The sequence below is a fragment of the Notechis scutatus genome, chromosome 13 (assembly GCF_049901735.1).
Source record: "Notechis scutatus isolate UNSWTSFEM ecotype Mainland chromosome 13, rNotScu1.2, whole genome shotgun sequence".
In the NCBI taxonomy this organism is placed as follows: Eukaryota; Metazoa; Chordata; class Lepidosauria; order Squamata; family Elapidae; genus Notechis; species Notechis scutatus.
Window position 1 is genome coordinate 7,995,627 of NC_142021.1, and position 23,833 is coordinate 8,019,459.

Consider the following 23,833-nt stretch of genomic DNA (forward strand, 5'->3'; position numbering starts at 1 on the left):
GGCTACTTTAGGCTGCTCACAACCATAAAAAAAATGAAATAAAAAGGAAGATAGGAAAGAGAGTAAAACTGTTCCAGAGGACAAATGTCTTGCTCAAGGTCAGGTAGCCCTGGCGATGTTGCCTAGTTTGGTAATGAAACGTCTGCAAGAAAACCATCAAACTCAGAACCCAAGGACTACAATCCTCCACAAACCTCCCTACTACCACTGATAATGTTACCTAGTTAGGTAATAAAACATCTGCAAGAAATTCTCCAGAGTACCAAGGTAAGTTGACACGGATCGCATCCACTGAGTTGGCAACGCTTCAATACTGCTTTGGTATAGTTAATTCTACAGAGAAGTTGACCCAACTTTTAAGTGGTATGAAATCGGTTAGATGGATGAGGGTGGAACCTACGTCGCCTAGCTAAGCCCTAACCCATGATTGCTGCATGTCAGTGAATGATATAAGTCAGAAGTCCTTCAATTCACACTTGAATCGTGATATCATCTTGGCAAGCTTCACCATCTCCTCCATCTTGGAAGCTTTCTGACTTCTGCATCTACTTAATGGCCTCAGACTTCCTGCTACTCTTTTAAGTATTGAATCAACCCTGATCTAGCTTATCTTCTAAACCCAGTGAAAGTAACCCCAAGGCCTTCAGCCCCCCCGTGTGTGTATGTGTGTATAGAGGGGGGGGAATTGACGGGATCCTGTTGGGACAACTGCAGTTTCAATCCCTTTTTTTCCCCACCAGCATTTTTGCCTGATACCTGCTTTAGAAGGTTTTTGCAATCAAACTGAGGTGGGGACATTAATCTGCCCCCTGCTCTTCGCTCCATCAGGTTTGTTCCTATGCAATAGGCAAAAAAAGTCATTCTCCAAAGCAAAGCGCCAGCTGTTGCATCATGGGTACAAAATCCGCATGGATTATGCAGAAGTGAACACATCCGTGTGTAGGCAGATGCATCTGGGAGATAAGTTTGGGAAGGCAGAGGTGTTAACCTGCTAATTCTGAACTTGCTCACCGTGGCTTTTCCTCCCTAACTTCTTGCGGACAGCAATCCAAAAAGACTTTGAGGCCTGTCCACACAGTGCATAGGTCATCTTCCTGGGATAGATTTCGGACAAATGACCACGCTGATACGCAAACCAAGGTTTAACTTTCCAACTCCACCCGTGGAAAAAAAAACACCCCAAAATAACATTGTGCTGCAAACGGGATGCATTGCAATATTTTGCAACAGTAGTTAGGATGGATGCAAAAACAAACACACACAAAAATCTGTTTTTGCTTATGGGTGCACTGGAATTCTTCACATTTCTGACTGGGCTAATTAAAGGCAGGTGCCTGTCTCTGGTTCCCACCCTGTTCTGTGGCACACAACCAGAAAGACAGTGTGGACATACAGCCCATTCTGAAGTTTTCAACCCTGAATAGAAATGGACCTCGCTTCCTTTGCAACCCCTTGGAGCTAAAGGTGGGAGAAATTAAGATTATTGCAAAATTCAGCCTCTTTGTTTATTAATCTGGCTGACTGGTTAATGCAGGCTGATCTCTGTTGTTAGATCCATCTGGGTTCTGTACAATTCAGTCATGCTATTTATATATCAACATTTATGTAATGCACAAGGTAGTTCGCACCCTCATCTCCACACACCCCCAAATCCCCAAACAAAGCAATCTTTTTTTTCTCACTGAAGCCAAAAGGTGCCAACCATAAAATAGAGAATTAGCATTTCTCAGAGGACATGAAGTAAAAACGGAGAAGAGTTTAAATGCAAGGGCCAAGAACGAGGGGTTGGGTTTGTTCACAGTTGATCCAACGTGTTCATTGCGGCTTGTTTACGGCATGCGCTGTGGGCAGACGTGGCCTTTGTGGGTGGTAAACAGTGGCTTACGGTTTATATACCACGGTGCCAAAATCTGGCAGGAAGGCCATCACTGTTTTTTCCCCTTTAAATCCTATACATTCACTTGGGGAGGTTTACTCTAAATGCTCAACTGCATGAAATGGAATGAAAACTTGTTACCGTTGTGGTTTAAGGGTGATGGATCACAAGTCCCCATTATTTGATGATCTTGGGCTGGGGGAATATCCATGAGGTGAAAATGATACTTTACCGATCTTACCCAAACTTCTTTGGAATCTTAAAAAGCCAATAAGATTGTCTAAAAGTCTGGATTCATACAATTCTACTTTATATATATATAAAAGCGAAATGCCACTCGCGCATCATCACAAAATCTCCAGAACCGTAAAGCCTTGAACTTGAAATTTGGCACATATGTTCCTCTTGGCTCCTAGGTGCTCGCTAAGAAAGGATTTTTCAAAATGACCATCAGAGCATTCGTATTTCCTGTATTATTATTATTAACACGCTCTGATGCTAAGGAGTTCTACTCCCGCTCCCCACCTGAAAAGAAATATCTTCCAACTGCAGTTGAGCTAAGCCATGCCCAGGCTCCTTGCTTTCTCCTTGCTCACACAGCAAATGCTGCTTCAGTTTCCAAACAGCCCTCAGCTCACACACACTGACAGACGCTAGCCAGATGAATACCGATGGATGCTGATAGAGGCACAATCCCCCCCCCCTTATTTTCCTCCCAAAAACCTAAGCCCAATCACATCGTTTTGTAGCGAAGCACGGGTACTCTGCTAGTCCTTTATAAATACAGTAGTCCTCGATTTATAGCCATTCAGTTAACCAGCCTTCAAAGTTACAACCGCAGCAACAGAAGGGAGTTACCACTGATCCTTGCATTTACAATCATTGCAGCGTCCCCAGAGTCACGTGATCAAAATTTGGTCACTTTGGTGTGTATTTAAAACCATGGCTGCACTGTCATGTGATCACCGTCTGCAACTTTTCCCCAACCGGCTTTCCAACAAGCAAAGCCAATGGGGGGGAGACGGGGATGCTGGTTTCACTTAACGACCATGTGATTCTCTGAGCAACTGTTGCAGAAAAGAGGAAAAAAAGGGGGTCCTACAATGGAGCACTGCTCAGTAACCGTCGTAGCAATGGGAATTCTGGTCCCAGTTGTTCTAGGTTGAAAAGTTTATCCTCTCCTTCTCCCCTTAGAGCTCTCAACAATTGTGGGAGTTGTAACACCCTACATATGGAAAAGACAAAAAAGTTTTTATTTTGGGGGAAGGGGCTCGTTGACTGCCTAAAAAGCAGCATTGGTAGCTGAGGTGGCCCAAAAGAGATCACAAATTTCACCCCAAAGTGGTTAATAACATTTAGGCGACATCAAAAAATGTTAAGGTCTCAAAGTTCTCCAGAATCCCCCCTTGGAGCAAGCTGGACCTGGGGTGGAGCTGCTATGTTCCTCTTCCTTTTTTAACAGAGATTAACAGAGTTGGAAGGGACCTTGTAGGTCATCTAGTCCAACCCCCCGCCCAAGAGGAGACCCTACACCATTTCTGACTGGTGGCAGTCCAGTCTGTTCTTGAAAGCCTCCAGTGATGAAGCTCCCACAACTTCCAAAGGCAACTTCTGTTCCGTGGGTTGATTGTTTTCACTGTCAGAAAGTTTCTCCTTATTTCTAAGTTGAATCTCTCCTTGGTCAGTTTCCATCCATAATTCCTTGTCTGGCCTTCAGGTGCTTTGGAAAACAGCTTGACCCCTTCCTCCTCTCTGTGGCAGCTCCTCAAGTATTGGAAGATTGCTCTCCTGTCTCCCCTGGTCCTTCACTAGACTAGCCAGGCCCAGTTTCTGCAACCGTTCTTCATATAGTTTTAGCCTCCAGGCCTTTCATCATCTTAGATAGATTCGGATTAACAGAGTTGGAAGAGAACTTGCAAGTCATCTAGTCCAACCCCCTGCCCAAGCAGAAAATCCCTCCTCCTTCTTTGACTTGTCCTTCGGCCCTTCAAATCTCACCCTTGGGAAGCATCCCAAGGGGAAAATCTCCCTCGCCCCCCCCCCCAAAAAAAAACTTCTCCACGGCCAGCGGACAAAATCCGTAACCCCCTTTCTGCCTCTTCCTCCTCCTCCTCCTCCTCTTCCTCCTCCCAGTCTGCTGGATCTCTCCTTCGCTCTGCCTCGGCGCCTCCTCTTTCGGTCGCCAAGATGCATTGGGATCTGAAGGATCTCCTCTGGAGAAGAAGATCGTGTAGGGAGGGAATCCTGCAGATCAGCCGCAGAATAGGCCTTCAGAGCCGGGAAGTTGAGGAGGAGGAGGCATCTGACGAGCTTCAGGTGTTTCCTTCCCTCACCCCTCGATTGCTGCTTCTTAAATCTGTTTCCAGCGCCATCATCTCCATCTCTCTTTCTGCAGTGCTACCTTAAGGGGTTGGTTGACATCAGCCAAGTGGGCTGGCTTCTGTGGGTTGAGTTTCCTGTGCAAAAGAGGTCAGCTGTTACCCATCCCTTTCCTCCCCCCCCTCTTCTCTCTTTCTCTCCCTCCCCCTTTTCTGTCTCAATTCCCCCTTTTATTTTTCCTCCTCTTCCTACCCCTTTTCCCCTCCCTTCGCTTGTTCTCGCTGCAGTGCAAGACCTTCATCTCGGGGGCTTTCCCCACAACCTAGCCCTCCCCCTTTCTCTTTCTCTCTCTCTCTCTCTCTCTCTCTCTCTGGCTCCCCAGTGCCTCTTGGATACTCTGGATTAATGCACAGTGATGTATAATCCACAGAATGCCCAGCAGTATCGGAAAAAGATTTAAACCGACAAAATACATCCCTGTCTCTACTGCAGCCGCCTTACTAGTGGGGTCAACTTCGCTCTTTTTCGTCTTCACGTAAGTCCATTGCAGCTCCGTCCTCTCTCTCTCTCTCTTTTCCTCTTCCCTCCATCCATCCACCCTTCCATGTATGTATGTATGTATGTATGTATGTATGTATGTATGTATGTATGTAAATAATAGGGACCTAAGGAGGTTTCTAACCCTCTGGGACGTGGGGCTGGTGAGCTGCCAGCACAAGCAGATCGCTCCAAAGGAGGAAGGTTTTTGTTTTTTTTTAAAAAAAGATTTTTGGCTGAGAATACAGGGCAGGTTTCTCTCTTGGGACTGATGCTTGGGCTATTTGGGAAAGGGAGGGGGAGAAAGGTTTTTTTTTCCCGACTTTGCAAGGCTTCTCTCGCGCACATACATCCTTTCTCATTGAGAACGATCTTGCTGGCCTCTTTAAAACAAAAACAAAAAACCAACAACCCTGAATTACTGTGGTTAAATTTCTCACCGACCCACCGCTTTCGTTTGGGGGTGGGGTGGGGAGGTAAAGGAGGGTGTCGAACTGTGTATTTTGAGTAAACAACCTTCTGGGAAGTAGGGAAGCTTGGGTGCACTTGAGCTGCAAAATGAAGACTTGGTTCTGTAGGCTATGCCAGCCTGATCAGCAGGCCGTTGAGCCAAAAAAACGTCCAGGTTTTGTTTATTTTCCCCATTCCATCCACTGCTCCACCCCCACCCAATCCTTCGCCCCCCCTCTGTCTTCTTCCCCATCCTTTTGGTCCCCAAATTTCTGGTCAGGTTGAAGAGAAAATCCTTTAGGAGACCTGGGTGGTAATTGGGGGTGAATTTTTCCAGGATCTGGGGGGGCACAAACTGCTTACAAAACTGTTTCTCCCGACCCATCATTATTATCAGCCATCACCGTTTTAATGGTGGAAAAGTTTAGTTCTGCTTTGGAAACCCCCCCAAATGTTTTTTGGTTTTTTTTCCCCTTCCTGTCCCCATCTTCAAAGTTGGGACTCTTTAAAAAAAAAAAGAAAGAAAGATGCAGCCATGAGTTGGCATGGTGTGAAAAAAAAAAAAAAAGGATTTGCCTTGTAATATTTGATTTGCAAAACGTTGAGTTGGAACTTCCATTATAGCAGCATTTTAGAGCGCTTTAGATTTGTTTATAAGTCCTCCAATGTTCCTTGTGAAATGATCGTATTCATATAAACTCTGAAGACTATGGATTCAAAATGGACTGTGATTAATGTGTGTAATGTATACAATATATATATATATATATATAAAAACATATATATGTATATATATATATATGTAAAAACATATATATGTATATGGTATATGGTATATAGTGTATGTGTATATATAATGTGTGTATGTATATATAATGTGTGTATGTATATATAATGTGTGATGTATATATAATGTGTGATGTATATATAATGTGTGTGTATATATATACATACATACATACAATATGTGTATGTATATATGTGTGCATGTATATGTGTGTATGTGTCTATATATATAATGTGTGTGTGTATATATATCATATGTATATGTGTGTGCATTGTGTATATGGTTATATATTTATTTTCTTTTGAGAGTGGGCATCAGAATGTCATTTTTTATTGTGTGCCAGTGTGTTCACAGAAAAAAAAAGTGACAATAAAGGTTATCTTATAATTCCAAGGGGAGATTGGAGTGCATGTCTCTCTTTCTCTCTCTCTCTCTCTAAGTATCTCTCTCTGTGTGTGATGCTCTTCATTTTCTTCTGATATTTTATTTTTACTTGATTTGAACTGGAAATGTGTTGTTTGTTTTTATCAATTTGGACTATATTTGTGGACATTTGTGGACCGCTTTCCAATGCCTTTTGAAGCCCTTGTAACTTGATCCTAAAATGGCATGTCAGCTAGAAAGATAAATGCTGGCCGATCTCCGCTCCTCTAATGGGTTATTAGCCTGTTTGTGTCTGGCAGAAATGGCCTAGATTTGTCCTGGAGGGCAGTGATGGAAGGGGAAGTGCCTTTGAAAGACTCGGCCAGGTTGGGTGGAGGAAGTGAAGGATGGGGGCACCAGGCAATTGAAATGGGCTTTTCTCTTTTCCGAAGCATCCCTGCTCAGGTGTACTGCCTCACCTCCACTTTGATTTTCAGTGACAGAGCAGTAGATTTAAGCTTCTGTGTCAGGATAATAAAAAAAAAGATCCCATGAGGTTGTTCATGAAATGTTGTCCGTAGGAATTTTTTTTCTCCTTGGTTTTTTTAATCCTGACTCCTTTCTTTCTTTCTTTCTTTCTTTCTTTCTTTCTTTCTTTCTTTCTTTCTTTCTTTCTTTCTTTCTTTCTTTCTTTCTTTCCTTTCCCTTTCCTTTCCTTTCCTTTCCTTTCCTTTCCTTTCCTTTCCTTTCCTTTCCTTTCCTTTCCTTTCTTTTCTTTTCTTTTCTTTTCTTTTCTTTTCTTTCTGTCTTTTTCTCCATCTTCTCTTTTCTTTGTTCCTTCTTCCCTCCCTCCTTTCTTTCTTTTTGTCTGTCTCTGTCTCTCTACCTTTCTCTGTGTTTCTGTCTCTCTCTCTCTTCATCTTTTCTTTCCTTTGTGCCTTCTTTCCCCCTCCTCTCTCTTTCATTCTTTCTTTCTCTCTCTCCCTTTCACCTTTCTGTGTGTTTCTTTCTTTATCTCTTTGCTTCCTTACTTCCCCCTTCTCCCTCCCTCCCTCCCTCTTTCCTCTCTCTCTCTCTCTCTCTCTCTCTCTCTCTCTCTCTCCCTTTCACCTTTCTGTGTGTCTTTCTTTCTCTATCTTCTCTTTCCTCTTCCTTCCTTCCTTCCTTCTCCTCCCTCCCTTTCTCTCTTTTTCTTGTTTCCGTTTCCTTTAAATTGCTGGTTGATTTGTTTCTGACTTAATTGCATCCTTCACTTTCACTGAAACCTATTGTCCCAGCTCTTTAAAACAAAAGTAATAAACATTTCTACAGGAATGACTAGCCATCTGAACCCAAAGCAGCACTTTTCCCCTTGTCAAATAGTAGCCAAGTTACAAGTCTGTTTGTTCTCCCTTCCAATGGGTGGGTGGGTGGAAACATTGAAGGCCTGTGTTTTAAAAAAACAACCACCATGAGGGCTAATATTTATATACAACTTACTTTGTATCTACTTTTTACTTAAAAACCATTATCCTTGCTCCAAATCTTTTTGATTTTTCCTATGGACTGCTTTTCTTAAAATTGAGGCATTCTCAATATTCCTCTGGGACTTTTTGTCCATGTTTTCATACAAGGTTCTTTTCGTGGTTGAGATGGATTTTGAGTTGATTTTGAGCAAGAATAGATTTAGGGCTTGACTAGATATATGCCTCACTCATTTTATGGGGACTGTTCGAATTGTGGGGGTTTTCTGCTTTGTTTATAGACATTTTATATACAGGTAGACTTCAACTTTCAACAATTCATTTAATGACTGCTCAAAGTTACAACGGCACTGAAAAAAGGGACTCGTGACCATTTTTCACGCTTACGGCCATTGCAGCCCCCCGTGGTCACACGATCAAAATTCAGGCTGCTGGTTCACATTTACGACGGTTGCCGTGTCCCCCGTGGGTCACGCGATCCTCTTTTGCGACCTTCTGACAAGCCAAGTCAACGGGGGAAGCCAGGTTCGCTTAACAAACCGTGTGACTCACCTAACAAATGCAATGCTTCACATTAACAACGGTGGCAAGAAAAGCCGTAAAATGGGGCCCTTGACAAACGCTTCACCTAGCAGCAGAAATGTTGGGCTCAGTTGTGGTCGTAACTCGAGGACTACCCGTAGCTAAGATGGGCATCCATATGAATCAAATAAAAATAGCCCTTTTTTTATCAATGAGTGTATTTTGCGCATTTTCCAGCTCCTCCCTTAATGATGATGGTGGGGGATTTCTCTATTTTTTCCTCTATTTGTTTTATCCTATTTTCACTGACCCTTAGGGGTTAAAAAGACCCATTTTGTCCCATTTGGGACTCAAACACCACTTTGTGTAGGGTTCCCTGCCTAAGCAGGGGGTTGGACTAGAAGACCTCCAAGGTCCCTTCCATCTCTTGTTATTCTATCCTATTCCATTCAACAGATGTAGGTAGCTGGATATTCTTCAGAGGGAACTCAACTGGTGGCCCTTGGAGACCGCCTAGTGCCAATCCACCATCTCAGATGGAGTCCATGACTTCGATTACTTTCAAGCTATGCATTTATTTAATTTATTTCCCGCTTTTATTAGCTTTATAAAAATAGCTCAAGGGGGCAAACATATCTAATACTCCTTCCTCCTACCGTATTTTCCCCACAACCACACCTGTGAAGTGGGTTTTGGCTGAGAGAGAGGGACTGGACCCAAGTCACCCAGCCGGCTTTCATGCCCAAGGTGGAACTAGAAGTCACTGTCACCTGGTGATTGGCCTAAAGTCACCCAGCTAGCTTTCATGCCTAAGGTGGAACTAGAACTCACCATCTCCTTGTGATTGGACCAAAATCACCCAGTTGGCTTTCATGCCCAAAGTGGAACTAGAAGTCACTGTCACCTGGTGATTGGCCTAAAGTCACCCAGCTAGCTTTCATGCCTAAGGTGAAACTAGAACTCACCATCTCCTTGTGATTGGACCAAAATCACCCAGTTGGCTTTCATGCCCAAGGTGGAACTAGAAGTCACTGTCACCTGGTGATTGGCCTAAAGTCACCCAGCTAGCTTTCATGCCTAAGGTGAAACTAGAACTCACCATCTCCTTGTGATTGGACCAAAATCACCCAGCCGGCTTTCATGCCCAAGGTGGAACTAGAAGTCACTGTCACCTGGTGATTGGCCTAAAGTCACCCAGCTAGCTTTCATGCCTAAGGTGGAACTAGAACTCACCATCTCCTTGTGATTGGACCAAAATCACCCAGCCAGCTTTCATGCCCAAGGTGGAACTAGAAGTCACTGTCACCTGGTGATTGGCCTAAAGTCACCCAGCTAGCTTTCATGCCTAAGGTGGAACTAGAACTCACCATCTCCTTGTGATTGGACCAAAATCACCCAGTTGGCTTTCATGCCCAAGGTGGAACTAGAAGTCACTGTCACCTGGTGATTGGCCTAAAGTCACCCAGCTAGCTTTCATGCCTAAGGTGAAACTAGAACTCACCATCTCCTTGTGATTGGACCAAAATCACCCAGCCGGCTTTCATGCCCAAGGTGGAACTAGAAGTCACTGTCACCTGGTGATTGGCCTAAAGTCACCCAGCTAGCTTTCATGCCTAAGGTGGAACTAGAACTCACCATCTCCTTGTGATTGGACCAAAATCACCCAGCCAGCTTTCATGCCCAAGGTGGAACTAGAAGTCACTGTCACCTGGTGATTGGCCTAAAGTCACCCAGCTAGCTTTCATGCCTAAGGTGGAACTAGAACTCACCATCTCCTTGTGATTGGACCAAAATCACCCAGTTGGCTTTCATGCCTAAACCGGGACTAGAACTCACTGTCTCCTGGCAATTGGCCCAAAGTCATCCAGCCAGCTAAGGTGGAACTAGAACTCACCATCACCTGGTGATTGGCCCAAGGTTACCCACCCAGCTTCCGTGCGCAGGACTAAAACTCACCGTCTCCTGGTGATTGGGTCTGAAGTCACCCAGCCAGCTTTCATGCCTGAAGCAGGACTAGAACTCACTGTCTCCCAGCTTCTAGCCTTCTGCCTTAACCACTAGATCAAACTATGGATGTGAGACCTTGAAAGAACTCATAAAGGAGCCCAAATCAACATCCTACATACACCAGCCCCCAATTTCGATGCCTAAGGGGCCCACCAGGAGAACCACAATGGCTGGCTTCTCTCTACAGACCCCACCCCACCCCAAAAAGAATTGAAATGAGTAAATTTAGGAAAGCTATTCCTGACATTGGTTCCAGCTGCAGAGAAGCATGATTTATGCTGTTGGTGACTTCTCGTCCAGCTAGCTAACCAGAGACCGAGGTTTCCACGCTGAGCCAAAATAGCAGGCTGACGAACAAAGGGGGAAGGGTCAACATTCTCAAAGACCCCCCCTCCCTGCCTCTTTGCTCCTCCATGGGTTCCCCCCCACCTCCACTGCATTCAAACTATCTTCTCTGGTATGCTGGACCACGCTCGTTCAACTATATTGGGAATATTCCATTTATAAATAGAAGGAGCCATTTATATGGAAATTCTCCGCGGAGATTCTTCTTCCTTTTCTTTCTGCCAAACCATACAGTCCTCCAGTGCAGAGAAGGGGGGAAGCTAAACATCCTTAAAAAGCAAGCAAACATTGCCTTTTGCCTGGCGATAAATCCGCTGTTTTTTTGCCTGCAGAGATTGATTTTAATCTGTCATCCTTCGTTTGTCTCTTCGGGACATTTCCCACGTTATTTGCAAGAAGTTTATCCCTCCTTCCCCCCCAAAAAAAATTGACTTCCAAAGGTTCACCCAAATGATAGTACCAGGGTTTTAAATGCCAGCCTCTTCCTTGTTTTAGAAGCAAACTATGTTTTTCCATCTTTGGAAGGGCTCTGTGACTGTATATCTATATATATAAAAGCGAAACACCACTCACGCATCATCACAAAATCTCCAGAACTGTAAAGCCTACAAACATGAAATTTGGCACGTAGGTTCCTCTTGGCTTCTAGGTGCTCACTAAGAAAGGATTTTTCGAAATGACCATCGGAACATTTAGAGTATTTCCTATATTATTATTATTATTAACACGCTCTGATGCTAAGGAGTTCTACTCCCCCTCCCCACCAGAAAAGAAATCTCTTCCAAATGCAAAACACAAGCCGAGGAGAGGAGTTTCAGTTTCAATTTTAGTTTCACAGCACCAAGCAGCTTTAGTACAGAACAGTTGAGCTAAGCCATGCCCAGGCTCCTTGCTGTCTCCTCACACAGCAAATACTGTTTCACTTTCCAAACAGCCCTCCACTCTCTCACACACTGACAGGACGCTAGCCAGATGAATACCGATGGAAGCTGGTAGGCAGAGGCACATTTCCACCCCCCTTATTTTTCTCCCCAAAAACTAAGCCTGATCACATAGTTTCGTAGCGAAGCACGGGGATCCAGCTAGTTTTTAATATTTTTGTCCCCCTGTGTAAGGTAGGTAGCCATATCCGGCTTAAGCATTTCGGGCTGGAAATTAAGCGTGTATTTTATTTTTTCCTGATCAGCGAAGATGTGCGAATGCGTAATTCTACGTTTGCCACATTAGAAGCAAGCCAGGTCTGTATCAGAGGTGGCCCAAAGGATTTTTAAAAATGGCAGCTGCAACGAGACCATTAAAGTTGTTGTGTCCATACAAACCGGATGGAGTATCCATTGCTTTGTGGTGGCTTTTTTGACCATATCCTGTCCTCTTAACTCTGTTCCAGTAGCAGCACAACAGCCCAACCAAGAAGTGCAAGTATTAGATATAGTCAGTTTGGTCCAGTGGTTAAGGCATCAGGCTAGAAACGAGGACATGGTGAGTTCTAGTCCTGCCTTAGGAGCCAGCTGGGTGACTTTGAGCCAATTGCCAGGAGACAGTGAGTTATAGTCCTGGCTTAGGCATTAAAGCCAGCTGGGCGATTTTGGTCCAATCAAAAGGAGATGGTGAGTTCTAGTCCCACCTTAGGTATGAAAGCCCAGACTTTGGGACAATGACTAGGAGACTGAGAATTCTAGTCCCACATTAGTCATGAAAGCCCATTGGGTGACTTTGGGCCAGTCTCTCCACCTCACCTCACAGGGTTGTTGTTGTGAGGAAAACAGGAGGAGGAAGATGGGTTAGATATGTTCGCCACCTTGAATTATTTCTAAAAATAATAAAGGCAGGATTTAAATTAAAAAGAAGAAGAAGAATAGGGATGCAATCTAACAACCCACCACAGGATGATGTGGCTTTCCTGCGCTGTTGTACTCGTATGTGTAATAATTAATTACCTTTATTGTCAGAGTACAACATGGGTACAATGAGAGTGTACAAAGGGACATCAAGAGATTTGCAAATTCAGCTTCATGGCTACCTATTTATCCAATCATTTTCCCCTAGTGGAATTTTGAGATACTTAAGTACCAGACATAATTTTGGTCTCTGTGGAATTGTAGGACAGGGTCATTCATTTTATAATTCGCCAATGAAATGTGAGGGTTATATCTGACCTGTACCCAACTTTGGAATACTCTTTTTATAATGTGGCTGAATTGCACACGTGCTGGACTGATTGTAAACAGACCTGCAGTCTAAGATGGATCTAAGAAGGATCTACCTCTTTTGCAGCTTCCGATTTTGCGATGGTATATGGGAATGACCTTAGAAGACTGGGTGAAGAAATGCCGCCAAGGGAAGGGTCAGATAAGAGCCCACAGCTACATAACGGGTGGAAAAAGAGACTCAGGAGGGACACTTCCTAGTTTCTAAGGATGTAAAGGAGACGGCGGGAGAGCTGTACTTTCAGACCTACAAGATTTTGTTAAGGCAGCCTTAAATTTAGCTCATTGGGCTGGAAGGCTGACCGATCTGTCTCCTTGTGGTTTTCTCTGCTCAAGAGCCATCCCAATTCCATCAGGTGGATCTGAAATTGCCCTTGCATTTGAAAGGTTGCTTTCCCAAAAAGTAACATTTACTCTCTTGATCTACTTGGGTATTTACAGCAGTTGCCAGTTCTTTTTGAAACTAATTAGCAGCGCCTCTAATTAAGTTAAGCCCCTGTAATTGAACTTACAGAGGGCTGTGTCAACAGAACATCCAAAGTTTTCAAGCTCAAAACCCAAGCTCATCAGAAAGATATTATCTTTAGAGGTTTAGAGGTGCAACTTTAAAACAGCTGCTTGTTTGTTAACACAATCCCTAATAAAGGTTTTTTTTTTTTTAAAAAAAGAAAGAACCTTGGCTGATTCACAAAATCTCCTTTGCCTTCCGTGACCTGAAATGGCACACTCCAGGAAAAAAATTATCACTGTATACTGGCCTACAGGTGTTGGCACGTTTTTAACCACTACACCAGGGGTCTTCAAACTTGAATACTTTAAGACTTGTGGACTTCAACTCCCAGAATTCCTTTTCCAGTCTTGTTAGCTCAGGAATATCTGGGAGTTGAAGTCCACAAGTCTTAACGTTGCCAAGTTTGAAGACCTTTGCTCTAAACCTTTGGTCATACTCATTGGAATGTCTAAAAATGGCAATTGGATCATTATCAGGGAACAGAGATGCTCTTCCTCTGGGGGCACAGACCCTTCTGGACCGAACCACCTCAGTTTGGAAGAGGGGGCTATCTCCTTGAGTCATCTAGGGCAGCTTAAGGTGAGCAGAAGATGTGGGAGAAGATGTTGAGAGGCTAAAGAGATCACACTTGGAATATAGCATCCAGTTTTGGTTACCACGATGTAAAAAAAGATCTTGAGACTCTAGAATGAGTGCAGAGAAGAGCAACAAAGATGATTAGGGGACTGGAGGCTAAAACATATGAAGGACGGTTGCAGAAATTGGGTCTGTCTAGTTTTATGAAAACAAGGACTAGGAGTGCCATGATAGCAGTGATCCAATATCGAAGGGGTTGCCATAAAGAAGAGGGGGTCAACCTCTTCCCCAAAGCACCTGAAGGCAGGACAAGAAGCAATGGACGGAAACTAATCAAGGAGAGAAACAACCAAAAAATAAGGTGTTTTCTTGACAGTGAGAACAACCAATCAGTGGAACTACTTGCCTCCAGAAGTTGTGGGTGCTCCATCACTTTTAAGAAGAGACTGAACAGCCATTTGTCTGTAATGGTACAGAGTTTCCTGCTTGAACAGTGGGTTGGACTAGAAGACCTCTAAGGTCTCTTCCTATTACAAGGACCTTCAAACTTGGAAAGTTTAAGACTTGTGGACTTCAACTCCCAGAATTATTCCTGAGCTAACACGACTGGAGGAGGAATTCTGGGAGTTGAAGTCCACAAGTCTTAAAGCTGTCAAGTTTGTCTCAATTGAAAGAAAAAACCAACAACTGAAGAAATATATTGTTGGTTGGATGGAAATAATAGAACAAAGGTCTTCAAAGGAAACCGATAGGTTGATTTCTCGAGGTGGCCAAGAAATATTTCAGCATTAGCCAGTTTATAAGGATGCTTGCTTCTCAACGACAAACTGTCCCCCTAAATGGCTGCGATCGAGCTGATTTAACCAAAAATGATTCCTTATGAAATTTCTTCTCCATCTTTGCAGGTTGGTGTTTCTGCTCCTGTTTGCTAACCACCAAAGTAATGATTCATGTAGATTAAATCACCAAAAATTCATGATTAGAACAGCCTCATCCTCCAGCTTTTTCCAGCTGTTAGCTTAAAAGGTTTAAGAACACTGATGCTGGCTTGTTTAAACATGATTCGGTCTCCTTCTTCTAGGGATAATTTGATTTTGCTGAAGATACTTGTCTGTGACTTCCTCACAAGCTTCCGGTACCGGACTTTTGTAATCTTCTCTCCAAATCCGTGGTTTTTCACCCAAAGGATTCATCTGTCACAACACAAAGATAACACTGGGTTTAAGTAGCCTAAGAAAGAAGGTTTTAGCAGTTGGTTTGCTGGGTGGGAGGGAAGGGGGGGCATTGATTTCAGATTTTGCTGGAGAGAATTTGAGGGGTTAGTGTAGGATTGATGCAGGATTTGCAGCCAGCCACTATCACCAGCAGGCACAAATCCTAGCGGGTTGATTGTATTTGTGAGGGACAACTGAAGCTCCATCCGCACTGGGATGTCGGTGAGCAAAGGATTGGAAGGATTTCCTGTTCAGGAAAATAAAATGGCTCATTTTTTAAAAAATTCTGCCTTTTGCAACATACTGTAATTCCTCATAATTTTTACAGCACTACATACTGTATGGTAGACCCGGAAAGTTGTCCATAGCACCGCAAACTTTGGGAATAGAGTAGAGTAGAGTAGAGTAGAGTAGAGTAGAGTAGAGTAGAGTAGAGTAGAGTATGGGAGAGGGAGAAGGAGAAGGAGAAAAAAGGAGAAGGGAAAGAAGAAGGAGAAGTAGAAGCAAAGGAAGGAGAAAATAGAATAAAAATGGAATGGAATTGGAATTGGAATTGGAATTGGAATTGGAATAGAATAGAATGGAATAGAATAGAATAGAATAGAATAGAATAGGGAATGAAATGAGAAAAGAATAGAATAGAAATAGAATAGAATAGAATAGAATAGAATAGGGAATGAAATGAGAATAGAATAGAATAGAATAGAATAGAATAGAATAGAATAGAATAGAATAGAATAGAATAGAATAGAATAGAATAGAATAGAATAGGGAATGAAATGAGAATAGAATAGAATATAGAATAGAATAGGGAATGAAATGAGAATAGAATAGAATAGAATAGAATAGAATAGAAGAATAAGAAATAGAATAGAATAGAATAGAGAATAGAATAGAATAGAACAGAACAGAATGACTTTATTGTCACTTAAATGTACACTAATCAGCATACATTAAAATGAAATTTTGTTGCATTCAGCTCTCAAAAGATAACCATTATGCATATACCCACATACACACACCTATATGACACAGAGAAACATCACAGTCTAGTTCGAATGTATACATATATGGGAGGAAAGTTCTTATTGATGGCTTTTGAAGGACAGCTGAAACAAACACAAGGGGGAGGTGTTACAGAATAACAGAACCGGAAGGGACCTTGGAGGTCTTCTAGTCCAACCCCCTTAAGCAGAAGACCCTATACCAGTGGTCAACATTTCAGACAAATGACTGTCCAGTCTGTTCTTAGAAACCTCCAGTGTTGGAGCTCACACAAACTCTGGAGGAAGCGGTTCCACTGGTTAATAGTCCTCACTGTTAGGACATTTCTTCTTAGTTCTAGTTCTTCTTTCCTTGATTGATTTCTACCCAAATTTTTCATCTAAGGCGTGTTGGATATGTGTTCATTTCCTTGAGTTGTTAATGACAATAAAGATGCAATATCAATCAATTTAAACTGCCCAAGTAGCTAATCCCTCTTAATTTCCTCCATTCCAACCCTTTCTTTTTTCTGAGGCCCGAAAATTGCAGCATCACACAAGCCCTCCCTTGAATCTGGCATGGGATTGATTTACAGGATCTACATTTGCTGATTTGCCATGACAATCTAGCCACACTTAACTTTTCTTCAAAGGCTTCTATCTGTGTGTGGAGTTGCATGCACTGAGTTGTAAAAATTATATGTAATTATCCCCTGACATCATCGCTGGAAGCTTCGTTGCAACTCAGCAGAAAAAAAACAAAACATTTGGTCAAATTCTACACCCCAAAATACGGGTGATATCATTTAAAAAAAATATTTGATATTTATTCTTGTTGGTGGCAAGGATGAAGGATGACACAAATCGCTTGAAGTTTCCTTCAATCAGTTGAGGGAAGTATCACTGGCAAAATCTTCAAGTCTTAAATCTGAAACTGTAAAGAACTTTTTAATGGTTTTATGGAAGTTGGGCTGGCATGTTGGAATGGTCTTTCCTCCAAGCAAGAGAATGAAGCAAAAGAAGTAATGACCCTAAACCTATTTTAGATGCTTACAGAAGCTTTTGTTCCACTACCAGCCCAGTTCCCCCACTGTGGATTGAAATGGGGTTTGGTAGGAGATTTCTGGTCTTCCGTTTCCTACAGAAAATTATTTAAAATGGACACACAACCAACCTGTTTACATACCTGATAATTGTGTGAATGTTATCCAGTTTGCTCTTCATATTCAACTGCTTAGAAAATGCATGAGGTCTTGATGGGTCAAAGTCTTTACATTATGAATTGATCTACTTAATGAAAGGTTTCCTTCCTTCTTTCCTCCCTCCCACCCTCCATTTTTCTGTTCCTTCTTTCTTCCCTCCCTCTGTTTTTCCCTCCCTCCATCACTCCCTCCTTCCCTTCCCACCATTTTTGTATTTTCTGCTGCTTTCAACAGAGTATAGTTTAAGGCTATGCTTCATTTATTTGGATAATACTAATGTAATGAAAGTAATTTTAGATAAAAGCCATGTTTTAATGGGTCTGTAAAATTTCTAACTGTAATTAGAGACAGCTATCTTTTCCCAAGATCTTTCCAGCAGATATACATTGCAACTTCTTCATTTTTACATGCATAGAAAGCAATGTTTCTAAATACATTTCTCACAGCATTTGTGTGAACCCAGCATTAAATAATTTAAGAATTAGATATGGGGCTAGTTAGCCCATCCATCTCCATCTATTTCCTTCGTCACAATTGCCTCTATTCAAAGAATGGATGCAGCATATACAATTAATATTACTAACGCAAAAATGTGTTTTTAGCTGGGTTAGCTATAAACAGGCTATGCTGGGTTAGCTATAAACAGGCTATCCTATGCTATGCTATGCTATGCAAGGCTCGAAGACTTGCTGTGGCTCAAGAAACCATGATCAAGTCAGCGAAACAGGCCATAAACCTGGCTAGGAACACAGGAAGATGGATTAGGACATTTCCTCAGAAGGTTGGGCTGATAGTAACAGCATCGTGAAAAATAGAGATTTTACATTTAAGCCCATGAAGTGTTCTTCAACCCTGAGAGATTCTCAAAGGCTTTTTATTAGTGGTTGACCTAGAAAACATTGTGGAATGCCTTATTTTTAACCAGTAAGTCAATAGTTTTCTATTTCAGTGGATATATGATGGCACATACAGGTGTTTCTTTCACTTACAATCCCGGTTTAGCTCAAAATTTATGTGGCTAAACAAGACATTTGTCCTGCGAGTTTTGCCCCATTTTACAGCCATTCTCACCGCAGTTGTTAAAAGAACGCCTGAATTTCTTAAGTTAGTAAGATGGTGGTTCAACGAACCTGGCTTCCCCGTTGAGTATATGCTAATCAGAAAAAGATTATTTGCGTGACCCTGGACATTGCAACCGTCATAACTAGGAGTCAGTTGCCGAGCATTTGACTTTTGATCACGAATGCTGCAATGGTCATAAGGGTAAAAAGCGGTCATAAGCCACTTTTTTCACTGCCTGTTGTATCTTCAAACGGTCACTAAGTGAACTGTGGTAAGTCAGGGACTTTATCTGTAGTTTGTATTTCAGTGAACGTACGACGGCACACATTGGTCACGTCCAGTTGGGTGAGTTTATAAATAAAACCCAAAAGCCATCAACGAAAAACAAAACCCTGAAATTTTGATCTCAGCCCAATATCTTCCCCACATCTGCCTTCACTGTTCATCCCTGGCGTTGTAAGTCATATTTATTTTCTTTCTTATCCTCGGCACACATGCATCCATGCTGTGCTCCAGATTGTATAAATAAATTAGCAGCTGGCCGGTGACTAAAACTCAAAACTGAGCAAGGCTGGGTTTGAATATGAAGTCAGATACCGAGTAACATAGAGTTACGTTCCCATCCCTGAATATATCAATATACCTGCCATTTGCTAACTAGCAATGGACATGGATGATGAAGAAATGTTGGACTCCAGGTTGACTCAACCTTCCCTCCTTCCAAAGTAGATAAAATGAGGACCCAGATCAGGGGTGGGATTCTACCAGTTCTCACCTATTCTCTAGAACCGGTTGTTAACATTCTAAGCAGTTAGGAGAACCGGTTGTTAGAAGAAATTACTGGCCTAATCCTGTAAGGAAGACGGAAGGAAACATTCTGGAGTTGCTTACAGAAACTGCCTCTCCGTTAACCCTTATTACATTCTTGGCAGGACTAGACTTCCTGTCTCGGGAACTTCTCTGGAGTTATTTTTCCCTCCTTTGCTGGTACTTTGCTTGTGTGGAGTGACCATTCAAAGTTACAATGGCCCTGAAAAAAGTGACTTATGACCATTTTTCACACTTACGACTGTTGCAGCATCCCCACAGTCATGAGAGGCCAGGCGAGGGGATGCATGCCTCGATGTGAGTGATGTTGAGTTGGCCACGCCCAGCCAGTCGCATGACCACCAAGCCATGTCCACCCAGTCACATGACCACCAAGCCACGCCCACTACCTAAGCCATGCCCACAGAACCGGTTGTTAAAATTTGAATCCCACCCCTGACCCAGATTGTTGGGGGCAAAAGGCTGACTCTGTCAACCGCTTAGAGCTGTAAAGGACTGTAAAACATATAATAATTATAATTATAAATAATTAAATCTAATAAATAATTATAAGTCTAAGTGTCATTGTCAGCATTCCCGCAAACCTCCTTCCAATCAGTAACTCCAAGACAGATGTCATCTCAAAAGTACCTTTATTAGCATAGCACCTGGCACATCTGTGGAATCTCGAAACTAAAAGTTTCTCGGACTTCCCACAATGTCGCAAACTACAAACCATCCCCGTTTCCCCTCATCATCACACCACATGAACCAATCCCCAAGTAAGTTCCTTTTTGTTTCTGCGCCACACTCCATGACCTTGAACTAACAAAAGAATTCTATTTTGTCCACTTAGAGCTACTCAATTAAAATCACCCCCCTCCCACTTTCTCAAGTTATGTGGCAGCGTTGAATAAGGATTCCAAAACTGACAGCCATTGCTATCGGGACTAGAGTCTATTAAAACCGTAGCAATGGTGGGATTCAAAATAACTACAGGTTCTGTGGGCGTGGCTTGGGCATGGTGTGGCTTGGTGGGCGTGGCTTGGGAAGGATACTGCAAAATCCCCCTTCCCTCCCCACCCCACTAACCTGCTTTCCAGCTCCGTTCTCCTGTGCAGGGCAACCAAAGGAGACCCAGCCAATCAGCTGGGACTCAATGGGAGGCAGAGAAGAGATGGGGGCGGGGCCAGTCAGAGGTGGGATTTGACAGTTCTCCGAACAACTCAAAATTTCCTCTACTGGTTCTCCAGAACTGGTCAGAACCGGCTGAATACCACCTCTGCACGATAGGCATGGGGATCTCTTATACATTTACAAAGGAGTTGAAAAGCTGGCAAGTCTCACCAGCGCTTTCCTTCTTTAATCTGCTTTCATTAATTCTAGCTTAACTTTGCTTGCTTTCTGAATAGAAGAGAAGCTTCAAAGCTGAGACAATGCAGATTTAGAAAGGGGGTGCAGATTTATAAGAGCGACCATTGAGCTATGGCAATGAAAGCTGTTTGGTTTCAGGATCTCAGGTAGCAAAAGCAAATGCATTATTCCATTTTTTTTTTCCTAAAATGCAGGAAATATGTAATTCTCCCTGCAGTTGGATCGTTGCCTCCGTCCATGACATTTGAAAATGAAGCTCCAAACAACGTGCCCCCCCACATCCCTTCTTTTCCTTTCATTAACTAAATGAAGGGCTTTGAAATCAGGATGGAATTTGGCTATTAATAAAGCAGGTTACGTTCATCACGAAATTAGCCATTACCACGCAGATCACTTTCAAAGCCCAGGCGAGCTCCATCCAGTTGAGTTACAACTTATATCCCTGAACATTTTTATCTATTTTTATTTTTCTCTGAACTCCAGTGAGTCAGAGACTCAATTATATAAGTTCCCTTCAAAGATTCTGGATAAAATCTTTCTTTCTTTCTTTCTTTCTTTCTTTCTTTCTTTCTTTCTTTCTTTCTTTCTTTCTTTCTTTCTTTCTTTCTTTCTTTCTTTCTTTCTTTCCTTCCTTCCTTCCTTCCTTCCTTCCTTCCTTCCTTCCCTCCCTCCTCCTCTCTTTCTTTCTTCTCTTTCCTCCCTCTTCTTTCCTTTCTTTCTTTTCTTTCTTTCTTTCTTTCTTCCCCCTCTTTCTTTCTTTCTTTCCTCTCCTTCCACTTCCTTCCCCTTCCCTCCTTTTCCCACTGCTCCCCTTCTCCTTCCTTCTTTCCCTCCCTCCCTCCTCTCTCATTCTTTCTTTCTTTCCTTCTTTCTTTCCTATTTAATTTTTTTCTTCTTTTCTTCCTTCCTTCCCTCCCTCCCTCTTTCTTTCTTTCTCTCTCTTTCTTTCCTCTCTCCCTCTGCTTCCTTCCCCTTCCCTCCTTTCCCCTCTGCTCCCCTTCTCCTTCCTTCCTTCCTTCCCTCCCTGATTCTTTCTTTTCTTCCTTCTTTCTTTCCTTTTAATTTTCTTCTTCTTTCCTTCCTTCCCTCTTTTTCTTTCTTTCTTCCTTCCTCCTCCCTCCCTCCCTCCCTCCCTCTTTCTTTCTTTCTTTCTTTCTTTCTTTCTCTTTCTTTCTTTCTTTCTTTCTTTCTTTCTTTCTTTCTTTCTTTCTTTCTTTCTTTCTTTCTTTCTTTCTTTCTTTCTCAATCCATTTCTTTAATGGATTTCTTTAAGCTGAGATGCCAAGGCTCAGACCAAGAACTTCTCCTACCTACATGTGTGCTTTGCGTGACGAACCATATCTGTAAATAGCAGAGATACTAAGATAGCCAGACTTAGCATCAACCAGACATTCATACCATAGAGGCCATGACATTTGTCTCCTCAAGGTAGCAAAGTGACAGAAAAATGTCGTGTTAGAGAGCTTGTCATCACTTCTCTGGTGACCGAAGGATGAGTTGGAACAGCATCTATTTACAATCTGTGCAGCTCCTGGAAGTTTTGATTTCCAAAACAGCTTTAGGTTATGCTTTCCCTGTCCAGTTGCGTCCAGTTGCATCCAGTTGCGTCCAGTTGCGTCCAGTTGCTAGGGCACAGTGCTCAGCTCCGTTTCTTGGCAGAGGGAGTCAGCATTGTCCGAAGACAATTTCTGTGGTCACGTGGCCAGCATGGCTCCAGGCCAAAGGCACACACCGAACGCCGTTACCTTCCCACCAAAATGGTACCTATTTATCTCCTCGCATTTGCATGCTTTCGAACTGCTAGGTGAGCAGGAGCTGAAGCAGGGAATGGGAGCTCACCCCGTCACAGAGCGCTCGGATCTCAAACCTGGGCTGCTTCCAGCTGACAAATTCAGTGTCTTTAACCGCCAAGCCATCGCGCCCATTTAAAAAAGCTTTAAGGGGACAATTTTCAAATTTCTTTCACCCCAAAAGAATGTGTTCTGCAGACACAACATCGTAATGGTATTTACGTGGACAAGGAGAACTTCTCAACGTTTAGAGACACCAGTTATTTTCCCACCATACTCCGTTCCCGTCTGCGTACAGGTAATCCTCGGCTTACAACCATCCATTTACTGATGGTTTGCAGTTACAACGGGGCTGAAAAAAGTGACTGGGGACTGATCCTCGCACTTACGACCATCACAGCATCCCTATGGCCATGGGATCAAAATCTAAGCACTTGGCAATCGGCATGTATAGTGATCATCTGTTTGCGACCATCCCAGCTGGGTTCCAACGAGCAAAGTCCATTGGGGAAGCTGGATTTGCTTAACGGCCACACGATCCGATTAATAACTGCAATGATTCACTTAACAGCCATTGCAAAAAGGGGGTAATAAAATCGGGCACAACTTACTTAAGAATCACCTTGCTTGGCAAAGGAAGTTCTGGTTCTTGACTGTGGTCTTAACTCGAGGACTAGCTGCCCTAGAAATTTAGACGATAGAGAGGGGCGCTTAAGAAAACGAAGTGTTTAGGACTTTGCAATGGTTTCCAGTGGCTTCCTTCGACACAGCTGATCTTCCACCAGCTGTGGGTTTTATTGCACAAAGCACATTCTCAGCAACTAAGAGAGAAACCGCAGCCATAATTGTACAGGGCGGCTCAGCAATCTGCTGACCTCACCTCTTCATCAGATGTATAAAACAAAGCTTGTGAATTCATCATCCCACAAAATGCCAATTCATCCCCTCTCTGGAATCACTGGACAGATCAGGAACAAACAGATCAAGCCGTGCTCTTCCTCCCTTCGTCTTAATAAAAATAAAATAAAATAGAACAGTGGGCAGGTTTGCGAATGTCAGACCCTTTGGATCAGGGCTCTTCCAAACTTGGCAGCTTGAAGACCTGTGGATTTCAACTCCCAGCATTCCCCAGCGGGCTGAAGAATTCTGGGAAGTGAAGCCTGCAAGTCTTACAAGTTGCCAAGTTTGAAGACCCGCTGCCTTAGATATAGAATTCTTTATTGGCCAAGGGCGATTGGACACACAAGGAAATTGTCTTCGGTGCATAAGCTCTCAGTGTACATCAGAGATACAAGTGATTAATCATGATCATAGTCATCAAAAAAGCACAACAAAGAATGTTCTTTCTGCACCAACTCAGAAAGCTCAAACTGCCCAAGGAGCTGCTGATCCAGTTCTACAGAGGTTATTATTGAGTCTGTCATCTGCAACTCTATAA

General features: G+C 42.9%; 1 protein-coding gene across 1 annotated transcript in view; it reads left to right on the plus strand.

Annotated features, from left to right (window-relative positions):
- Window positions 1–4,318: 4,318 nt before the first annotated feature.
- Window positions 4,319–23,833, plus strand: part of ZDHHC8 (zDHHC palmitoyltransferase 8) — a 70,115-nt gene continuing 50,600 nt past the window's right edge. Inside the window, exon 1 of the mRNA XM_026684924.2 lies at window positions 4,319–4,730. Within this exon, the coding sequence (XP_026540709.2) occupies window positions 4,627–4,730 (104 nt within the window). The 5' untranslated portion in view covers window positions 4,319–4,626. The remainder of the gene's footprint in view (window positions 4,731–23,833) is intronic.